The following is a 21,177-nucleotide window of genomic DNA, read 5'->3' as shown; positions in this document are numbered from 1 at the left end:
GTAGGTAAAGGAAGGGAGGACTTCAACTTTGCATTTCTTCTCTCCCTCTCTGCCCGGCCCCACTGCAGCATTACATGGTAGTCACATGGTACACCTAAGAAAAAGGTAGGGAACACTGCCTTATTGCTGGCTCTACTTCAAACTTCCAGTTCCATTCCTCGCTTTACATAGCTTCTTTCTAACTCTCTTTATCTACCATGTCAGCCATCTCACTGTTTCTTTACCAGAGTCATTAGTCTGAATCCCTCACCTCTTGCCATGCCTGTCTAGCTACTAGGGCTTAATATCAGGGGCTTCGAATTCATAAAGGCCCTATTCCTGCTGACATTATAAAGATGTGATCCTGGTGTTCAAGCTTGCCATTTGCAGTTAGTCTTTTCCATAAAACATAGTTATCAGGCATAGTTTCTGTAATAATGTATATTTTTCACAATGTTGTAGGCTTAGTAGGGTTTTGTGGACAAGACTGAGAATCTAGCCATTCACAGTCTCATTTGTTACAAAAATGTGTTTCTTTTTTTTTTTTATTATTAATAATGATTTTTTATTATATTATGTTAGTCACCATACAGTACATCCCCGGTTTTCGATGTAAGGCTCGATGATTCATTAGTTGTGTATAACACCCAGTGCACCATGCAATATGTGCCCTCCTTACTACCCATCACCGGTCTATCCCATACAAAAATGTGTTTCAAGTTCCATGGAAACACCTCTGCAGACTAAGAAGTGCCTGACAAGGCTGAGTAGTAAAGGTGGGGTGAGAATGGGAGACTCAAGTGAGAGACTATTTGGGTTAGAATCTCATATCCTCTGGAGACCACCTGGAAGGTCTTGGATAAGTTTTAGAATGTCTCTAAGCCTTTGTTTTCTCATTTTTAATAGTGGCTGGAGATGTTGCTAAAATATAAGATAACACGTTTGCAGCACAACACATGCCTTGGATTTATGAATGCTTAGTAAATGGTGGCTGCTGTCATCATCATCATCATCATCATTACATTGCCAACTTACTGGAGAGTACATATAGTGAAATACTAAGCTCTTTAGAAGTGGGTTTGATATTACAGTCAATAATTAAAGCATCAAGTTCCTTTTTTTAAGCATCAAGTTTCTTAAGTACAATTCTTAATGTATGTATTTTGGTGCTTTTAAATTAGGCAACTATTCTTAACAAGTTACTACCATGAGTACCAGCATAAACAGATACCTGCTTGCTCGTTTCAGGATTGAACTGAACCCTTAGAGGAAAGGTCCCTATAACTAACGTATTTGTACTGTTGTCCAATCTGATCTTTGCATAGGTTGGATTTCAGCCTCTAACATTTTTATTAAGTACTTTTCAGGAAAAAATCTCAATTATCATTTCATCAACCATTAGCATCCTTTTTCTTCTTATATTTTGATCTCTTTGGAATTAGTTGCTGGCATTTTTCTGCATTTAATACTATTATGAAACTATGAGGATAATGGAAAGAAATAAGCAAGTCTAGTTAGGGATAATCATGAATAAAAATTATTGCAGTTTGCATTTCAAAAAGTTACAAGGGCCTGGGTATAATAAGATCTAAGACAATACTGTATTTCCACAGGAAAAGGAGTCATTAAAAAAATCTCACCTAATTTTATTTTAAATTCATTATAGGAAGATATATTTAATGAGATACTTTAATTAGGTTTCTTTTGAATGTTAAAAGAGCTTATAAACTTTTATAGAACTTCAGGTTAATATTCCCAAAATATTACACCATTATTCCAAGTGAAAGTTTGGCATGTTTTGTAAGAAGAGCTTTCTCTAATTTGAATGAAAGCTGTGAAGACAGAGATCACATTTGTCTCATTGATTGCTGCATTTCTGATACCTAGTATATTGCCTGGTACAAGTTAATGATTAATAAATTTTGTTTGGATAAACGTAATGAAAATATCAATGGAATTGAGGAAATCATCTCTTAAGTGACTCTCATTCCTTGTACTTTCTTTCATTTATGGTGGGCCTTTCCTAAGGCAAATTTGGCAATAAAATCAAAGCCTTAAAAACAATATATATTTTAATTATATTGTAATTCAGTATTTTCTCATCAAAAAAGGTATCTCAAGAAAGAGATTAAAGGTATATGTAAAAGTTCAAGGATAGGGTCGTGTGGGTGGCTCAGTCGGTTAAGCCTCTCTGCCTTTGGCTCAGGTCATGACCTCAGAGTCCTAGGATTGAGCCCTGGATCCATCTCCCTGCTCAGCAGGGAGTTTGCTTCTCCCTCTCCCTCTGCCCCTCCCCCCTGCTCGTGTGCTCACACCCTCTCTCTCTGTCTCTCTCTCAAATAAGTAGTCTTTTAAAAAAATGTTCAAGGATAATCACTGTAGTATTTAAAGTTTTAAAAGCTAGACAAATAATGCTGAAAGAAAATTTGCTGAAAGAAAAAAGTAGTTAACTATTAATTCCACCACTTAGGGGTGACTGTTAATGTTGGTATATGTCCTTCTAGCTGCATACATTTTTTTTGCAATGTTATTTATAATAGTAAAAAATTGGAGGTAACCTAAATGCCTAACAAGTAAATTACACTGTGCCCACTGTGTTCACCTTATATTACTCAGTTTAAAAAGCAGGCCAACCAACTATGAAGTAATCTTTCAGGAAAAAAAAAAATCAAAACTGAACCTGATCAAGGCTTTATCTCAAACTAACAATTTATAGAAAAACTGGGGCAAAGGAGCATGCTAAAGGACATCATGGGAGTGTCAGCAAAAGAAAATCCAGACTATGGGAAAGATACGCTATGGGACAAATGACCCAGTTTCCTTAAAAATAAAATTGCAGGGGTGCCTAAGTGGCTCAGTCAGTTAAGTGGCCTACTCTTGATTTCGACTAGGGTCATGGTCTCAGGGTCCTGGGGTCAAGCCCCGTGTGGGGCTACACACTCAGCAGGGAGTCTGCTTGAGGATTCTCTCTCTCCCTGTGCCCCTCACCCTGCTTGCACTTGCAGCACATGCATGCTCTCTCTTTCTCAAATAAATAAATCTTTTTTAAAAAATAAATGAAATAAAATTGCAAAGGGGAAACCAAATGGGGGGGGAGACCTTTACCAAAAGAAATTTAAGGGATACATTAACCAATTGTAATACACGGACCTTAGGTGAATCCCTGTACAAACCAGCTTTAAAAAAAAGTGTTGGGAATGTATTATTTGTTGAAGCTAGGAAATTGTTAAGTGAGATTCATTACTTCTCTCTACTTTTGTATGTATTTGAAAAAGTCCATATAAAACATATTAAAGAAAAATCTATAAAGCAATATAAGTAATATTTTGTCATTGTTTGGCTAGAATTAGTGGATTGCTGGTATTGTTATTAGTCTTTTTGTTTTTCCATGATTTGTAGGTTTTTTTAAGATAATTGAATTATTTACTCCCAATACTAAAACATCTCTAGTGTCCGCATGAATTTATCTTTACGTTTTTCATATGTGTATTTCATTCAAGTTTTTCAGGATTATTTTTAATTTATAGTCTACTTTTATTCCCAGAAATATTCAAGAAATCTACTTCCTGAAATGTTAGAAATTCAGAGATAAGCAAGTATTATTAATAATAACTAATATTTGTTTTAATGCATTATTTTTTCATTTCAGATTCCCAAATGCTGGAAAATCCTCTTTGCTAAGTCAGGTTTCTCATGCAAAACCTGCAATTGCAGATTATGCATGTAAGTATCATTTGTTGTGTATTTTAATATGTGGAGGTAAATTTTTAAAGACTAATCTTTCTTTGAGTATGAATAAAGTGACAACTCTGAGGTAGCCTTAGTTTGAAAACTCTTGGCTGATAGAATACATGCATTTCCCATTAATCCTTGAAATCTATTTAGCCTTCAAAAAGGTTTTAGTCCTTGTTAGACACTTGCTTTTTTGCATTTATTTCTCCTTTGCATAATCATTTATTTGATTTAGTTGTGATTTTATGAGCACCTACGCTTTATCAAGCACTGTTCTTTCATTCATTTAGCAAGTATTTATTTCCATGAACTGCAGTGGGTTCTGGAGAAACAAAGACTGGTAAGCAAAAACAGATACTGTTCTGACTCTTACTGAGCTTACGTACTAGTAGGGGAAGGCACATATATCACGCCTGACTATGGGGGCAATATATTATGATTCTATGAAAGAGTGTAGGTAGCTGCTTTAAACTTCTTTGGGAAAGTGTGATGCTAGGACTCAGGTGTGAAGAATACATGTGTTAATCAGTGACAGACAGTGGATGTGAAAGATGCTTCAGTCAGAGGAAGTAGCTCTGTGGTGGCAGGGAGATCTGTGTGTCTAGAGAACATGTAGTAAGGGAAAGAGGGAATTGATGAGGCAGGAGATTAAGTAGAGACCATATCATATAGACCAGGTAGGCTTTATTTGCTCTTTTATCTAAAGAGCAGCTGATAGCCTTTTAAATGATAAATGGTTAGATTTGCTTTTCAAAAAGATCTCTGCATATAATGTAGAAAATGGATCAGTGTGGGACATAAATGCATCTGGGAAGAATAGTTAGGCTATTGCAGTAGCTAGATGAAATATAATGGATGCTTAGACCAAGTAATGAATAAATATGATAGAATCTCTGCCATCATTAAACAAAAAGATATAGAAACATCCATTAACCTGGAAAATACAATTAAGCCATTCTAAAATTAAACTCTGATGAAGTAGAGTTAATTTGAGGCTAATTGCTATAAATTACATGGCCAGTTATTTATTGTTATAATACAGGGCCTCTTGAGAAGGAAAGAGGAACAAAAGTTCAGAGTCATAGGAAGGAGGCTAGTGCAGGATTGATGAGGCTTGAGGATAAATGAATGAGAAAGGACTAAACAAATTTCACCTGCAGACCCAGTGATAGAAACCTATATTCTGTTCTACCCACCAGCACCTTTATCATGCTCCTTAAACTATAACCAAAGAACTTTGAAGCCCACTAATTATATTAGATTTATGCCTGTGCAGATTATAATTGTATTTTTCATTTCAACAAATGAGAGCATGATCTGAATTAAATTGTTTACAAAAAAGAAGTATTATTGGGGCACCTGGGTGGCTCAGTTGTTAAGTGTCTGCCTTCGGCCCAGGGGTGTGATCCCAGGTTCCTGGGATCGAGCCTTGCATCAGGCTCCCTGCTCTGCTGGGAGCCTGCTTCTTCCTCTCCCACCCCCCTGCTTGTGTTCCCTCTCTCGCTGGCTGTCTCTCTCTGTCAAATAAATAAATCTTAAAAAAAAAAAGTATTATTTATTTTATACATAATGCTAAGACAGTTTTGAGAGTACCAGCCTTTATTCTAGCTTTAATTTATTTTTTTTTATTCTTTTAGTTACAACATTAAAGCCTCAACTTGGAAAGATTATGTATAATGATTTCAAACAGGTGAGTATTTTTAAAGTAAGACACTTGCTTAGAAGTGAAAGTACTTGCTTTTGGTACTTGGACTTTGTAATATTTGATTGTTTCTGTGGTGTTGAGGGGGGGAAAGTAGCACAATTTTGTTTTTGGTAAATGAGACCATGATCGAATCAATTCTGCTGAGCACAATCATTGTAAAATATTGCATAAAAATACAACCTTTTGTCCTTCCAAAGTTTAGACCCGGTTTATCATTACAGCATAGAATCATCTTTATCTCTTTGATCTCTGTTCTCGTTGCAAGTCCATATTTTACTGCAATATTTGATTATTGATTTTTGTTTCCTAAAAACATTTTCTAAAGTTCATGGAATTGACTTTATTCCAGCTTTCTCTTTCTAAAAAAAATTTCTTTAATTGAATGGGATTCTGGTCTAGCTATTAAAATTTGTTTTTCATTCATAAGGAATAACTATAGATCTCTTGAATAATTAGAGTAAAAACAAATAACAAAGGAAAGTAACAAAATTTTTTTAAATGTGTAATGTATGATAAGGATTTATGCTCCTTGGTATTTACCCAGATGAATTAAAAACTTATATACACACAAAAACTTGCCCATGGATGTTTGTAGCAGTCTTGTTCATGAGTGCCAAAACTTGGAAGCAATCAAGATGTCCTTCAGTAGGTGAATGGATGAATAAATGGTAATAATGGAATATTATGTAAGACTAAGAGGAATTGAGCTGTGAAGGCATGAAAAGACATGGAAGAGCCTTAAATGCATATTACTAACTGAAAGAAGCCAATCTGAAAAGGCTACATACAGTATGGTTCTAACTGTGTGACATTCAGTTATTATTCGTTATTCATATGATAATGGTAGGTACAGGATGATAATACATTTGTCAAAATCCATAGAATGGACAACACCAAGAGTGAACCCTAATGTAAAGTATGGACTTTATATTACATTTATACTTTGGTTTTATATTTACAGGGACATTACATTTACAAGGTGATGATATATCAATGAGATATAAAAGATTTATATTCATTTATAATACTTATATAACAATAGAAAGTTTAAAAACTTCAGCAATATATAATATTCTATTATATAGAATAATAAGTAAAATAATAAATAATGTGAATATGGAGAACAATATTTAGAGGAAAAGAGAACTTTGTAAAATTTAAGGGAAACTCAATTTTCAATAGCAAAAATCTCAGTGGAGAACCTACAAACAAAATTTCAGGACATGAAAAAAAATATTTTCGGGACATGAGACCTCTGTTGTATTTTGTCTGTGTGACTGCTTTGTCACATAGTCACAATTTCCTTTAAAATTCTGAAATCCTGTACAGGGGCAGTGTGTGAAGAGCAGTGCTTCTCATCCCTTACTGCACATCAGAATTAACTGGGTGCCTTCAGAATAACAATGATAAATGAAGCCTGGGCCCCAGAGATTTGAAACCAATTCCTTGGGGGAAGGCCTGGGTATCTCTACTGTATAAAAGATCCCTGGGTATTTATAATGTGCAGTCAGGTTTGAAAACCACAAATGTAGACTAACAGTTAATAACTTCAAAAGGGAGTTATAAGAACCTTATATCCTTTACTTTTCAAAAATGGTCAGTAGTCCTTCTGGTAGAACATAAACAGAAAAGGAACATTGGTACCACAAAATCAGTTATATATGGAATTTAGAAATTTGAAACTACAGAGCTATTCTAAGTCACTGCTGAATTAATATTCTTCTATACTTTTAAGAATTCAGAAAGTTGAAATTCTGTGACAGGTTCATATTGAACAATATAATTGATGGAATTCTAAAGAGAATTTATGTGATTAATAAATGTTAAACTATTCCCTAGAATTCTTAAATTGTTGGATTAGTAAGTAAAAATGGGACTCTTAATTTCTGATAACAAAGGGTTTTGATTCTTAATATCTTGGCTTTATAAAGATGAAATGGTAATCACAAACTAGTAACTGTATTTGAAATATGAAAATTTGGGGATGTAATTGTTTTCTTTTTTATCAAACTATTTGACTTTGTATTAGATATCAGTAGCTGATCTTCCTGGTTTAATAGAAGGAGCACATATGAACAAAGGAATGGGCCACAAATTCCTCAAGCATGTAGAAAGAACTAGACAACTACTGTTTGTTGTAAGTCATATGTGTACCAATGTAATGTTGAAATGAATGTGAAAATCAATGTGTTTAGTTTTCCTAGAAACTTTTTATAATAATATTTAAAGATAAGGTAGTATAATATGTTACTCCACGAAGTGTTTAAATGGGGTCAAATATAGTAAGTAATCTTTGTTTATAATACAGAGTGGAAATGGGATTACTATATCAGATGTAAGTTTAACCATACTTGTCAAGGTTTAATTCCTTAAGATTGTCAACATACTGCTATGCTATATAGTATCTCTTTCCTACCTCATTGATGGTGCTAGAGCTATATGAGATTGTCTATATAGTACATACAAATTGTTTTGTCTATACTAGTTTCTCATTTAATTAATGATTGTAATTTTATCAGAATAATTATGGCTGTCTTGACACCACAGTTTGTCTTACTTATTTTGAAGTACTGAATTACCAATAGTGTATAGATTGGGAAATTATTTTTAGCTTGAGAAAGTAAAACATTTTAAAACATAGAAATTTATAACTGTTGTTTTTATGTTAAAGACTGTCTCTTTCCATCTTTTTTAGGTCGATATTTCTGGATTTCAGCTTTCTTCTCAAACTCAATATAGAACTGCCTTTGAAACCATAATACTGCTTACAAAAGTAGGTTTTCTGTTTTACTGTGTTTTGTATTTGGTCTAATAAATAGGCATTTAGAGCTGTATTAAATAACAGATAATTAGAATAAATGCATATTCCACCTCTACTTTTTGAAGCTCTGATGTCAAAGAATCATCTAAACTTGCTTTCTCCAGTTCTATATTAACCCACGCTTCAAACCATTACGACCAGTGAAATCCTCCTTTATTCTAATTCCCTATTACATACTTCTCAGACTTTATCTTGCTTGAACTTTTATTCCTACTTTTTAGACTATTTCTCAGTCTTTTTTTTTTTTTTTTTAAGATTTTGTTTATTTGAGGGAGAGAGAGTGAGCGGGAGAAAGAGCATGAGTGGGGTGAGGGGCAAAGGGAGAAGCAGGCTCTCCGATAAGTGGGGAGCCGGATGTGGAGCTTGATCCCGGGACTCTGAGATCATTACCTGAGCCAGAAGCAGACGTTTAACCAACTGAGCCACCCAGGCTGTTTTGTATGCTCTTTTCTGTTCATTCTTTAGGTAGTATTCAGTTAGAGTTAATATGCTGATGACTGCCAGATCTGTTTCCAATACCTACATCTCTTGGTTGTGCTTTAGACCACCTGCCTAATGGGTATCTTTCATTGGATGTCCCATTACGTTCTCAAACTTAATATGTATACAACTGAAATTTACTGGTTTTATAAACCAGAATCCTGGGTGTTGGTCTCAATTCTATCTTTCTCACCACCTGCATTAAGCCCTGTCAGTCCTATATCCTAAATCTCTCAGAAATTTATCTACTTGTCTTCCCACAGTGTTATAATCATCAGTCCCCCTCACTAGAATGCTCTAGTATTCTTATGTCATCTCCTTGCTTCCAGTCACACTTCTTTCCAGTCCATTTTTTTTAATTGAAATTTAGTTGATACATAAAGTTCCAGTATTTTCAGGTGTGTGCAACGTAGTGATTGAACAACTCTATGCATCAAGCTATGCTCACTGCAAGCGTAGCTACCATCTGTCACTACACAATGCTATTACAATACCATTCTGTAGTCCATTTTTTTATATGGCAGCTAGAGTGATCTTTGCGAAAGAACCAAGCTGATGCTTGTTCTCTACTTAAAACACTTCAATGGTCCCCACTGTTGTTCGGTTAAAGTCTTACCCTGAACATGGTTTCTGAGGTCTGGCAGGGGTTGGCTCCTACCTAGCAGTTCATCTCTGCTCATCTTGCCTTACTTTCTATACTTAGCCACATGAATTCTCTCTAACACAGCATGATGTTGCTTACCTCCAGGACTTTGTATATCTTATATCCTGTCACTTTTTGTCTATTATGAATAATGCTCCTGTGAGCATTTGAATACAGGTTTTTGTATGGACATGTTTTCATTTCTCTTGGGCATATATACCTAGGAGTAGAATTGCTAGATAATATGGTCAATCAATGTTTAACATTTTGAGGAACTGCCAGAGTTTTACAGAATGGCTGCACTACTGTACTATTTTATAATCACACTAGCAAGTTATGTGAGGGTTCCAGTTTTGTTTTGTTTTTTTTAAGATTTTATTTATTTATTTATTTGACACAGAGAGAGAGACAGCCAGCGAGAGAGGGAACACAAGCAGGGGGAGTGGGAGAGGAAGAAGCAGGCTCCCAGCGGAGGAGCCTGATGCGGGGCTCCATCCCAGAATGCTGGGATCACGCCCTGGGCTGAAGGCAGACACTTAATGACTGAGCCACCCAGATGCCCCAGAGTTCTAGTTTTTTGTCTGTGTCTTTTATTTTTAGTTATCGTGGTAGGTGAGGTGGTATTTCATTAGGGTTTTGACCTGCATTTCTCTAGTGACTAATGATGTTGAACATCCTCTCATGTGCTTATCAGCCATTTGTATGTCTTTGGAGAAATGTCTGTTCAGATTCTTTGCCCATTTTTTAAATTGGATTACTTGTCTTTTTATTGTTAGAGTTCTGTATATTTTGGATACAAGTCCCTTATCAGGTACATGACTTGCAAATATTTCTCCCATTTCACTTGTCTTCACTTTCTTTTTTTTTTCTTTTTTTTTTTAAGATTTTATTTATTTATTTCAGAGAGAGAGTGAGTGCATGAGCAGGGGGAGGGGCAGAGGGAGAGGGAGAAGCAGACTCCCCGCTGAGCAGGGATCCCAATGCAGGGCTCCATCCCAGGACACTGAGATCATGACCTGAGCCAAAGGCAGATGCTTAACCAACTGAGCCACCCAGGTGCCCTTGTTTTCACTTTCTTTATGATATTTTTTGAAGCACAAAATTTTACATTTTAATGAAGTTCTTTTTGTCTGTTTTTTCTTTTGCTTGTGCATTGGTGTCATAGCTAAGAAACCATTGCCTAATCCATAGTCATGAAGATTTTACTCCTAAGCACAGTTACTTTTTCTAAGAGTAATGTATAGTATAGCATTAGATTGTCATTATTTACTTCTGAATTTTATCAGTGTGCTTAACAGAAGTCTAAATACCTGTATTTGGCCCTAGGCACAAATCACAATGTCTCTAGGATGTCATTTGAGTTATAAGATATTAACATGTGACCCAGCCAGTGAGCATATTATGAATTTTCTTTGTCACTTAATTTTGTGGTTATGAAGTTTATTGCATTTCAGAAATGTGAGTGGGCTCTAGATTACCCAGGCCTACAAAGTAAAGGAAGATATTACTAAATAAGTAATCTGTATAGATACTTTAATAAAATTACTTGGTTTTTCTTTTTTGATTTGAAGGAATTGGAGTTGTACAAAGAGGAACTTCAGACAAAACCTGCACTCCTGGCAGTTAATAAAATGGACTTGCCAGGTGCTCAGGATAAATTCCATGAACTGATGCATCAACTCCAGAATCCTAAAGGTATACCCATTTGTTCATTTAATGCCAATTTAATGATTACCTATTGCGTGCAGGGAGTGCTAAGTGGTATAACCAATGGAAAAGAAAACTGACAGTTGCTACTCTTAAAAATATTATGTTTGAAGAAAGAACACATTAATATGAAACTTTAAATAACATTGTAACATAATACTTATCAAGTTTCAGAAGCATGATATGGACAGTAAGTTAGAAGAGACAAAAGGAAAAGCCAGGCATTGTGAAGAAGTAAAATTTAAACTGGGCCCTTAAAGAGTTAATGGGATTTGGATCAGAAGAGGAGAAAGTCAACATCTACCTATAAATTCTTTTACTTTAATATACACAATAATCACAAGTTCTAGACCTTCATTCCCCTCATACACCATAAATTTAAAACCAGAGCAAATAGTTCTAAAGAGATATGTATCTTTGCAGTGCCAGCAAAGTACTCTGAAGAGTGCTAATCTTCTAAAAAGAACTTGAGTATCTATGTGTGTGTGACATAGAATAATAGATGCTGTTATTGCAAAAGGATTTATTTGTTTGAAATTTGTTCCTAAATGGACCACTTTGTGTAAAGGAACTTAAAGGGACTCTCCACAGTTTTGAATATTGACCTTTGCAGAACACTTCCTATCCTACAGTAGTGATGCTTTCATTTTTCTGAGTCTAGTAGAGGACCTCTTCACAAATGAGGGAAAGTCAGGTGGATGGAAGGTGGCTAATATGTTTTTATTTTATTTTATTTTATTTTATTTTTTAAAGATTTTATTTATTTATTTGATAGAGAGAGACAGCCAGCAAGAGAGGAAACACAAGCAGGGGGAGTGGGAGAGGAAGAAGTAGGCTCCTAGTGGAGAAGCCTGATGTGGGGCTCGATTCCAGAACACTGGGATCATGCCCGGGGCCGAAGGCAGACGCTTAACGACTGCGCCACCCAGGCGCCCCGCTAATATGTTTTTAAATGGTACTAACTTCTCTGTTTTTATCCTTCTGATAAAAATGGGGAAAATAAGTTATAGTGTACTAGGACTAGCACACAGCACCAGAAGATCCTTTCTCCCTTGCAAAAATCTTTCCCCTGCATAATTTACGTATTGGCACTGTCCTTGAGTTAATAAATTACTTTCAGGATATACATGCTCCTGTAACTACTGTGTACTTTTTATTCCTTAATGTCACTTGCTTTATGAGGTCATTAGATCTATTTGCTAGTTGGTCTTGCAGAAAAGGGAGCTTTCAGAGGAGGTATCGGAAAGGAGGGTAACTCAAGAGTTTGTGCCTATTTTGGACTGTCATAAAACAAAATATAGATAATTCCTGAGTTAGCTTCTTTGGACTTCCTTGGGGTCGTGTGAATCTCAGAAATGAAGCTCCATGTTGACTTGTCCAGTCTCTCTCAGTCCAGCCTTTCAGTTCATATCCTTGTTAACCCATCCCATCAGTGTGCCATCTCCCTTCCCATTGTCTTGAAGGCAGGGAAGAGGAAAAAGTAATATAATAGCTGTCAGCCCCTGTGGCGTGATAGATTGGACTTATCTGAAATGATCTGCCGTTGAACTGTCCCCACACTCTTTTCAGTTTTAGTATGGCTCCTAACACTAGTGATTATAAGCCTGTAGTTTAGGGCAGCTAAAGGCTACTTGTGTACTGAGGCAAGCTACAATATCCCAAATCATGAATGATGTTATTTTTATACATACGTCTCTTAGAAAATCTGTGTTGCCTGACTTCATTGAACTCCTCCAAAAAGGCAAATTTATTGCTTCTGTAAGTAAATCATGTATGATTTATCTTTTATATATACTTAATTTGGTTTAAAATATATTCAGCCAGCAAATATTTGCTAAGCACCTATCATGTGCTAAGAATCTTACCATTCTCATTTGTAAAAATAAAAGTTTCTGAGAGCTTATTAATGAGGGAAGGAAGAAAAGAATTAAAACTACTATGGTACCTTGATTCATAAAGACCTCTAACATAGTTTTAATATACTTTCAAAGACAATGAAAATCAGCTTAGTTTTGTGTTCCTTGTTTCAGATTTTCTGCATTTATTTGAAAAAAACATGATTCCAGAGAGGACCATGGAGTTCCAACATATCATCCCCATCTCTGCAATTACAGGAGAAGGAATTGATGAATTAAAGAGCTATATAAGAACATCTCTGGATGAACATGCCAATCAGGAAGATGACACATATCATAAGAAACAGTTGCTTAATTTACAGATTTCCAATACAATACCTTATAGTGAGCCACCACCAAAGAATTCTGTTACTAGCCCCAGATAGATGTAATTTAAATCTATTAAAAATGACACCGAAATTATGTGCATTTTGAAAGTTTTTCCATGGACATGTATTTTTTAGAAGGTTAGTTACTATTAACCTTCTGCTATAAATGCCGTCATTCAAGAGCCATACCTTATTTTGTAGTTAAGTGTATAGATAGTAAAAACTGAGACCTAAAAATGACAACTTATAATTTTATGGCCAATCCACTTTAATAAAATCCTCTGATATTCCTGTATTTATGATGTCTGTAGTGAGATCATTTATATATATACATATATATATATATGTACACACACACCCACACACACACACACAGAAGAGCATTCTCTAGAATATTATTAAAATGAGCAACCAGGTTTTGTTTGTTTTTGAGTCTGTCATGTCCCTGATTCTACTAAATATATAATAGTGACCTTTTTTGGAAAACCTCAAAACCCTTAATTTCAACATATGTTTAATGATAATAAAGATCACTGATAATATTTAACAGAAACCAGCAGGTAAACGTTTGCAATTTCACCTTTTGGAAATTTTTCTTTCTTAAGTATATGCATTTTTTTTCCTGCTTTGGAGCAGAGTGGTATATGTCTCATTTTCTTGCACTCAAATCTGTCTCATCTATTTTCATATTTTAGTAAAGAGAAGTAATAAGAAATGCAAAGTTGAAACAATATTATTAGTCATCAGTATATTAAGAGATTAAAATTTCTAAATTTCTGAGTTTCAAAAATATAAATCGGACATTTTCTCTTCATAAATTATATTATAAAATATATTTGTTCATTGTAAGAAATGAAACTTAAACCACACAAAAGCATATGAAGGAAAAAAAAGTTCCCATCTTCCTGCATTGAGTGCTCTGGTCCTTCCCAGAGAAAACCACTGTTAATAATTTCTTATATTCCTGCAGAATTTTTTTATTCATTTATCTTTTTACTCAAATGAGTTCATTATATAAACCTTTTCTCTGTTGGGTTTTGTTTTTGTTTTTTTTTGTAAATAGTAGCAAGTTAATGAGCTTTTAAAAATTATTCTTCAAAGCCGCTTTTAAATTATTAGAAATTATTTTGGGATTTAAGCCTCAGTGAAGCCTTTACATAGGGTTATAAGTATTACATAAAAATGATGTTGGTATTGTTCTACTGACATTTTTCTGATGTAACCATGTGAATGAGTTTTTACAAGCATGATTTCACTTTCATTTGTTCTGTTTTCTCTTCTCCACTCCCACCTCCTATTTGAGGCCCCAGATCAGTGGCTTTTTTGTATTTCTTTTTCCTTCATTGCACAGGTATTTACTGAGTGTCTCCCATGTGTCAGGCACTGTGCAAGAAACAGCATGTACAATGTTGAAGACAGGACCTGCTGCCCGTATGGATCTCACATTCAAAAGCAGAAACTGCAGGGGATTAGAATAGCCTGGTTCTGCTTTACAACAAAGAAGTAAGAATGAGGAGAGCATTTGAAATTTGAATGTCTGTACTGATCATTCTAACCATGTTATATTTTGGGTATGTTTTACATTTACAACTTTAGTATCCTTTTTCTCTTTTATTGTTTCCTAAATATAAAGAAGTAGCAATGTGAGGATAGTTTCATCAGGTGAATTTCTGACGTTCTGATACCATAATCTTACTTTCTGCTGTGGCAAAGGTTAGTAGGTATATGCTGAGAATTAAGAGGAATTATATCTTATTTGCTCTGCCAGTAATAACCAGGTTACTATTCTACAAATAACTGAAGCACTGTATTATGTAACTCACTAAAATGTTCCATGATTTGTGTTTTCTAGTTACTGAAAGTTGATAGTTGATTTTTATTCTAAAAAGAAGGAGAAAATCTGGATCCCTTTTTATTTTACAAAAAGTACATTTTAAAAACTTAAAGACTTATTTTGAAATATATTAATGTCTCAGATGCCATTTATTCTGTCCTTAAGCAAGATTTTTTTCATTTTCACCTTTCAAAATATATGTACTTTTTGGAAGACTTAATTTTTATATTACTGACTAGCCAGCATATCAATGTGCTTTGTATAGTAAATTTTTACCAGGTCCGAGTAGTTCTTGAAGAGCTTGCTGTCAGATTCATTTACCATCATGAATTACAAGTTTATGCCACCAGACACTGTCAAGTATTAAGTATATCATACTGCAAATTTGGATCTGTGCTTCAAAGATTTCACCTGTGAATAAAAATGTTCTAGAAATATATTGTTTTCGCAATATATATCCATATTATTCTTATTATAGCAAAATGTACTTTGTGGAAAATTAATATTTTTTTTTTAGATTTTATTTATCTTAGAGTGAGCATGAGCGGGGGGAGGGGCAGAGGGAGAAAGAAGGACAAGCAGATTCTGCGCTGAGTGCGAAACCCTATGCCGGGCTCGATCTCACAACCCTGAGATCATGACCTGATTTAGAATCAAGAGTCGGCCGCTTAACCTGACTGAGCCACCCCAGAACCCCTAATGTTTTCTTTTAAGTGGTAAACATGTATTATGTAATCAGGGGCAAGAAGTCTTCATAATGGGGAAAATCAGGTCAAGGGTATTTTATTTCAGGTTTTATCTAGTCAGTTTTCTTGTAAAGTTGTATGTCTTAGCTCATTGTTTGTTTGCCTTGGGAGGATGGAGTATAGAGATTCCTTTGAGAAAGTTAATGAAAGCTAAAGATTTTTTTTCTTGACAAAATGTACATAAACAAATGGAGTATTTTCTAAGTAGTTTCATAGGGTTTGCAAAGTTCAGATAAAAAATTCAGTTAACAAAGGTAAACTCCCTCTAGAAATTTGTAATATCATTAAATTACATTAAAAATAATGTTTCTGGTGCCTGACTGGCTCAGTCAGTAGAGCATGCGATTCTTGATCTCAGGGTCATGAGTCAAAGACCCACATTAGTCGCAAAGCTTACTTTAAATAAATAAATAAATAGATAGTAAGTGACAGCTATTTTTAAAAAAGCATATGTAATACAATTTTTAAAAAAATGTTTCAAAGCAGCTCATAAGTTAGCTCACAAACTATAGCTTAAAAATGAAATGAAAATTAGCAACAGTTTAAATTGTAAATCTCACACAGAAGACATCTTATTTCAAAAACATGGTAACATGTTGTTTGAAGACCAAGTTGTGAATCAAATTTAATGTATATTTTTAAACCTTTGAGTATCTCAAATTTAGTTTAAATTTGTCTCTCCTTATGGAATAGACAAGTGAAACAAATCGAGAAACTGAGTACACGGTCTGTGCTGGTAATCATAATATCTCACACGGTAATGTTTCCATATGCTGGGCAATGTACTGAGTTGTTCACAAATATTACCTATTTTAAACACTACACTATATTGCCTTTTGGTCATTTACTAAGTTGGGTGGTGGGTACATGAATGTTTTGGGGTTTTTTTTTTTTTTTATTCGAGCAAGTGAGAGAGAATGAGAATGAGTGGAGAGGGGAGGGGCAGAGGGAGAGGGAAAAGCAGGCTACCCACTGAGCAGGACACCTGGATCCCAGGACCTCAGGATCCTGACCTGAGCAGAAGGCAGATGCTTAATGGACTGAGCCACTCAGGCGCCCCGATTTTGGGTGTTTTTAACCTTTTGGGGAGTCTAATGTATTTTATAACTTAAAAAATGTCTTCACCTTACAAGAGTTTATACCTTGGGAATTAAGCCATTTAGATAAACATAGTTAACAAATGTTGGCAAACAACATGCTGTAATATTTACTGCAAAGTTAAACAATAACGAAACATTTATTTTTTTTCTTAAACAGCTATGTCAGAGAAGCATTGTGTTTGTTTTGTTTTGTGATTGGAGCTTGGCAAATAGAGGGAAAGTATCAGAGGAATCTCTTTAGCTTTAAGTGGGTGTCACAAGCCAGCTGAAGGAAAAGCAAAATCAAGTAGGTAATAGAAATGAGAAAAGGAGAGAGAAAAAGAAGAAAAGCATGTATGTTGGAAAGTTGTAGTATTTCCCTGTGGATAATTCAGGAGTAATGTGGTTTATTGCCTCAGTTGTCTGTCAGAAGGATGAAAAAGCCAGGTGCGATTTCAACTACCATTTCTGACCATAACCAATCATTAATTCTAGGCAGTTCTAATTTTTGTACTTTTACTGTTTGTCATTATATGACCGTTGCTTAATTAATAGTTGTTGGGTACTTAGAAGACTTCAGAGGAAGCAGTCACCTTTGTATATATTATTAATGTGTTCGTAAGAGAAATTAAATTCGTTGGGTTGCCCCAAATACTAAGCTGTGTGAAGCACAGCTATTAATTGAATCCTGTCCTCTGAAATACTTAGAATTTGAAGAACAGCATATGCAGTTTATATTATCTTTAATTTTGGAGCAATATATGGCAAAGTTGGGATTTTTTTTCTATTTATTTTGTAAATTTTAAGTGATTGAAAGTTGAAAGTGAAGGACAAAGCTTCCTTTGTTCATGACAAATATTTCAATATATTTTTCTGAAACTGCCAATATCTTCATTTTCTTATTTGTTATCAAACACTATTACTGGTATTATTCCAGTATGAAAGGCTTTAAGAAGACCATGGTGTAATTTTCTTAAGAAAAAGGATATGATTATAAATCTAAAATATGCCTTCAGTTTTATTTGTATATGGTTTGCTACAAATTGAGGGAGATTGAATATACTTTAAATCAAGAGCAGGCATTGAGTAGAAGCTTTTGGCTTTCAGTGGATTTGCAACATGATTAAATGACAGTAGATAAAAGCCTCTGGTTAACCAAATCCTAAAGGGGAAAAATAAGAGTACTATAAAATAATTGAGCCTCAGTTTCAAAAACAAATCTTAGCATGAACTGGTACTACCTTGAGGTCAAGAGAAATTATAAGAACGGTATAATGTGCAGGCATGGCCTTTCCTATAAAAATAGAAACCAGAAAAACTCGCCTGCTTTAAAGAGCCACTAATGCCGTAATTCCAAATTTGTAACATGTTGGTCAAAAATTTAACATACAGGTTTATCTGCCAAAACTAGGTTAAAAATGGTGGTGGAAGGAGAGGGTAATAGGCATGGTAAATAACAAAGATTTACAAAACCTGAATGCAATTATAGGCAAAAGCCTTCAGTTATCCTACTAAGCCAATTCTTTTGTACAATTTCCTTCCTTCCCTCCCCTATTCACCAGTAAATTTATTAAATAAGATTGGAAACATGTGCAGTCATCCTACCTCTTTTATAGTAGACAACAAAGTCCTAACCATTTTTTTAAAAAAAGATTATTTATTTATTTGACAGAGAGAGAGACTCCCTGCTGAGCATGGAGCCCCATGCAAGGCTTGATCTCAAGACCTCGAGATCATGACCTGAGCCAACGTCCAAGAGTCAGACACTCAACCAACTGAGCAACCCAGGCGCCCCCAGAGGTTTTTAAATGACTCTGTATTTGTTGAGTTTCAGTCATGGACTTGGAAATACTATGGTGAGATATGACTAACACAAAAAAGGGAATATTATGTGCCAGTTAGTTTCCATTTGGAGTTGATGTGTGTAATTCACACAGAAGATTAAATTACTCGACAAGGGGGAAGGTAGGTAGGATTTCAGGGGCAGAGAGAGTAGTAAGACATTCCAACGTCAGGAACAGCTTCAATAGCGTTTAGAGTATGTAAAGTTTCAGCTGCAAAAATCCAAAATAAGGAGACTGCCCTGAATCTGAAGAGTTCTGAATGGTGACAGCAACTTTTGGGAATGTCCTCCACCTACTGCTTCTTGATTTTGAGCACATTGTTTAATCTCTCTGCATCTCAATTTCTTTGTCATTAATATGGATTTATTGTGATTAATTTGATAATTCATAGAAAACATCCTTGGAATGTAATAAATATTGAATGTTCTCTTATTTTTAAATTAACAATATATATGTAAGGAAATTGTTGCACATATCTTGATGTGAAGAGGTGAGGGCTTAATTTTTTTTTAAGATTTATTTATTTGAGAGAGCATTCACATGCATGTGAGTGGGGGAGCAGAGAGGGAGGGAGAGGAAGAGGGAAAGAATCTCCTAAACCAAGAGTCTAATGATTGACTGAGCCACCCAGTCGCCCCAAGGTGAGGGCTTTAAATGGGACTGTGACAATTCTTTGTAGTGAATAAGGGGCAAATGGATATTTCAAAGAAAGAATCAGGATGTGGTTCCTAATTTGAGTGAAAGTTATGAAGAAGATACCAAAAAAAAGATAAAGGGGAAACCACTGACAAAATAAGGAATGATGGAAGACATAAGGAGTTAAAATTATTAATTTGTATTTGGAGAATGTTGAAATTAAAGTGATAGCAGTTGATCATATAAGCTGGTAATTAGAAATAGTACTGAAGTTATGGAAAGTCTTGCCAGATGTGGATTTGGGGAGATAAAAAAACAGGTTGCCCTCCAAAGAAGTTTTTATTGATAGGGCCCCAGGACAGAGCCTTTTGATAATTGGGGGGTGAGGAGGAGAAAGTGAAAGCAACAGGTGGACAGGGAACAAATCAGGTAAACTAGAAGAGAAGTAGAAATGTTGGTGTTTCCAAAACTTTTGCGAAAGCAGAGTTTAGGAGAAAAAGAGGCAATCAGAATTGGGCAATGTGGACCTGAAAGAGGTGGAAGAGAATGAGGACCAAAAAGAGACCCTTGGATTCAACTAGAAAGAAGTGATTAGTGACTGTGGTAGGCAGAATAATGGTCCCGTAAAGATGTCCTCATCCTCATCTTGAGAATCTGTGAATATACTCTGTTACATGGCAAGGGAGTATTACAGTTGCTCGTCAGATGACCAAAAAATAGATAAATTATCCGGGGTGGTCCGAATGGGTCAAATGTTATCACAAGTGTTCTTAAAAGATGAAAGAGAAATGCAGAAGACTATCAGAGAAATGTGATTTAGATGTTGAAAGATTCAACCATCTATTGCTGTTTGAAAATGGAAGGGGGGCATAAGCCAAGGAATGCAGGTGTCCTCAGGAAGCTGGAGAAGACAAGGAAACAGCCTCCCCTGAAGCCTCCAGAAAAAATACAGCCCTACCAGCACCTTTAGTTTAGCCCAGTAAGATCTGTGTCAGGTTTCTGACCTCCAGAACTGTAAAACAATAAATTTGTGGCTATTTTAAGCCACTGAATTTTGTGGTAATATGGTACAGCAGCAATAGAAAACTAATACAGTAAGTAGGTATTTGTAGAATTTTGGTGGTGGTATATTGCAGTGAATTTGCTTTAAGATTTAACTTACTCCTTAATGAGTCTCTGTTGAGAAAAAATGGAAAGCCAGGATTGTTAATTGCTGATCTAAAGTCTTACCTAAAGTACTTCTGAGAATGATACTCCAAAATCTAGTCCCACTAGAGTACGTATGTATTTTGTTCCATCTTTGTTATACCAAAGGCCAGGCTAACCATAGATGTGAATTTATCAATAAGTTTAGAAATAGTCCACCCCTTCCTTTTGGTGCTGTTATTTTTTTATCATTATAATCAACTACATATACATCCCAGCTAAAGTCAGCTAACCAGGTTAATTCATCAGTGATTGGGAACTAAATTATAAAATGCTTTTGTACACAGTTATTGGATTCAATTCAGTTTTATAGATGAGAGAACCGAAATTCAGAGCAAAGAAGTGAGATATGCTGTGTCATATTGCCATCATCCATCTGGCTGGCCTGAGCTCAGAGATCCTTTTACCACCAATCTTTGTTTCTCATAATTACATTTCTAGGTCTAGCTTTGGGACTGGATTGCCTCAGGCCTTAGATAACTCTATCCATCCTCTGAAGCAGTATGGAAGATGAGAATGTCGTAATAATGGACAAATAGTA

The 21,177-nt window shown here is 35.1% G+C and overlaps 1 protein-coding gene across 2 annotated transcripts in view; it reads left to right on the top strand.

Annotated features, from left to right (window-relative positions):
• GTPBP10 (GTP binding protein 10) overlaps nt 1-15,562 on the top strand; it is a 28,935-nt gene extending 13,373 nt beyond the window's left edge. For both annotated transcript variants that reach the window (XM_045793306.2, XM_045793307.2), the window contains exons 5-10: nt 3,629-3,702; nt 5,349-5,401; nt 7,446-7,553; nt 8,112-8,189; nt 10,932-11,055; nt 13,098-15,562. In XM_045793306.2, the coding sequence (XP_045649262.1) occupies nt 3,629-3,702; nt 5,349-5,401; nt 7,446-7,553; nt 8,112-8,189; nt 10,932-11,055; nt 13,098-13,348 (688 nt within the window). In that variant the 3' untranslated portion in view covers nt 13,349-15,562. The remainder of the gene's footprint in view (nt 1-3,628; nt 3,703-5,348; nt 5,402-7,445; nt 7,554-8,111; nt 8,190-10,931; nt 11,056-13,097) is intronic.
• The last annotated feature ends 5,615 nt before the right edge of the window (nt 15,563-21,177 follow it).

The sequence above is a fragment of the Ursus americanus genome, chromosome 3 (genome assembly GCF_024610735.1).
Source record: "Ursus americanus isolate L20-20 chromosome 3, mUrsAme1.1.p, whole genome shotgun sequence".
NCBI classification, from domain to species: domain Eukaryota; kingdom Metazoa; phylum Chordata; class Mammalia; order Carnivora; family Ursidae; genus Ursus; species Ursus americanus.
Note: the sequence above shows the minus strand (reverse complement) of the source record. Positions and strands in the feature narration are given on the sequence as shown.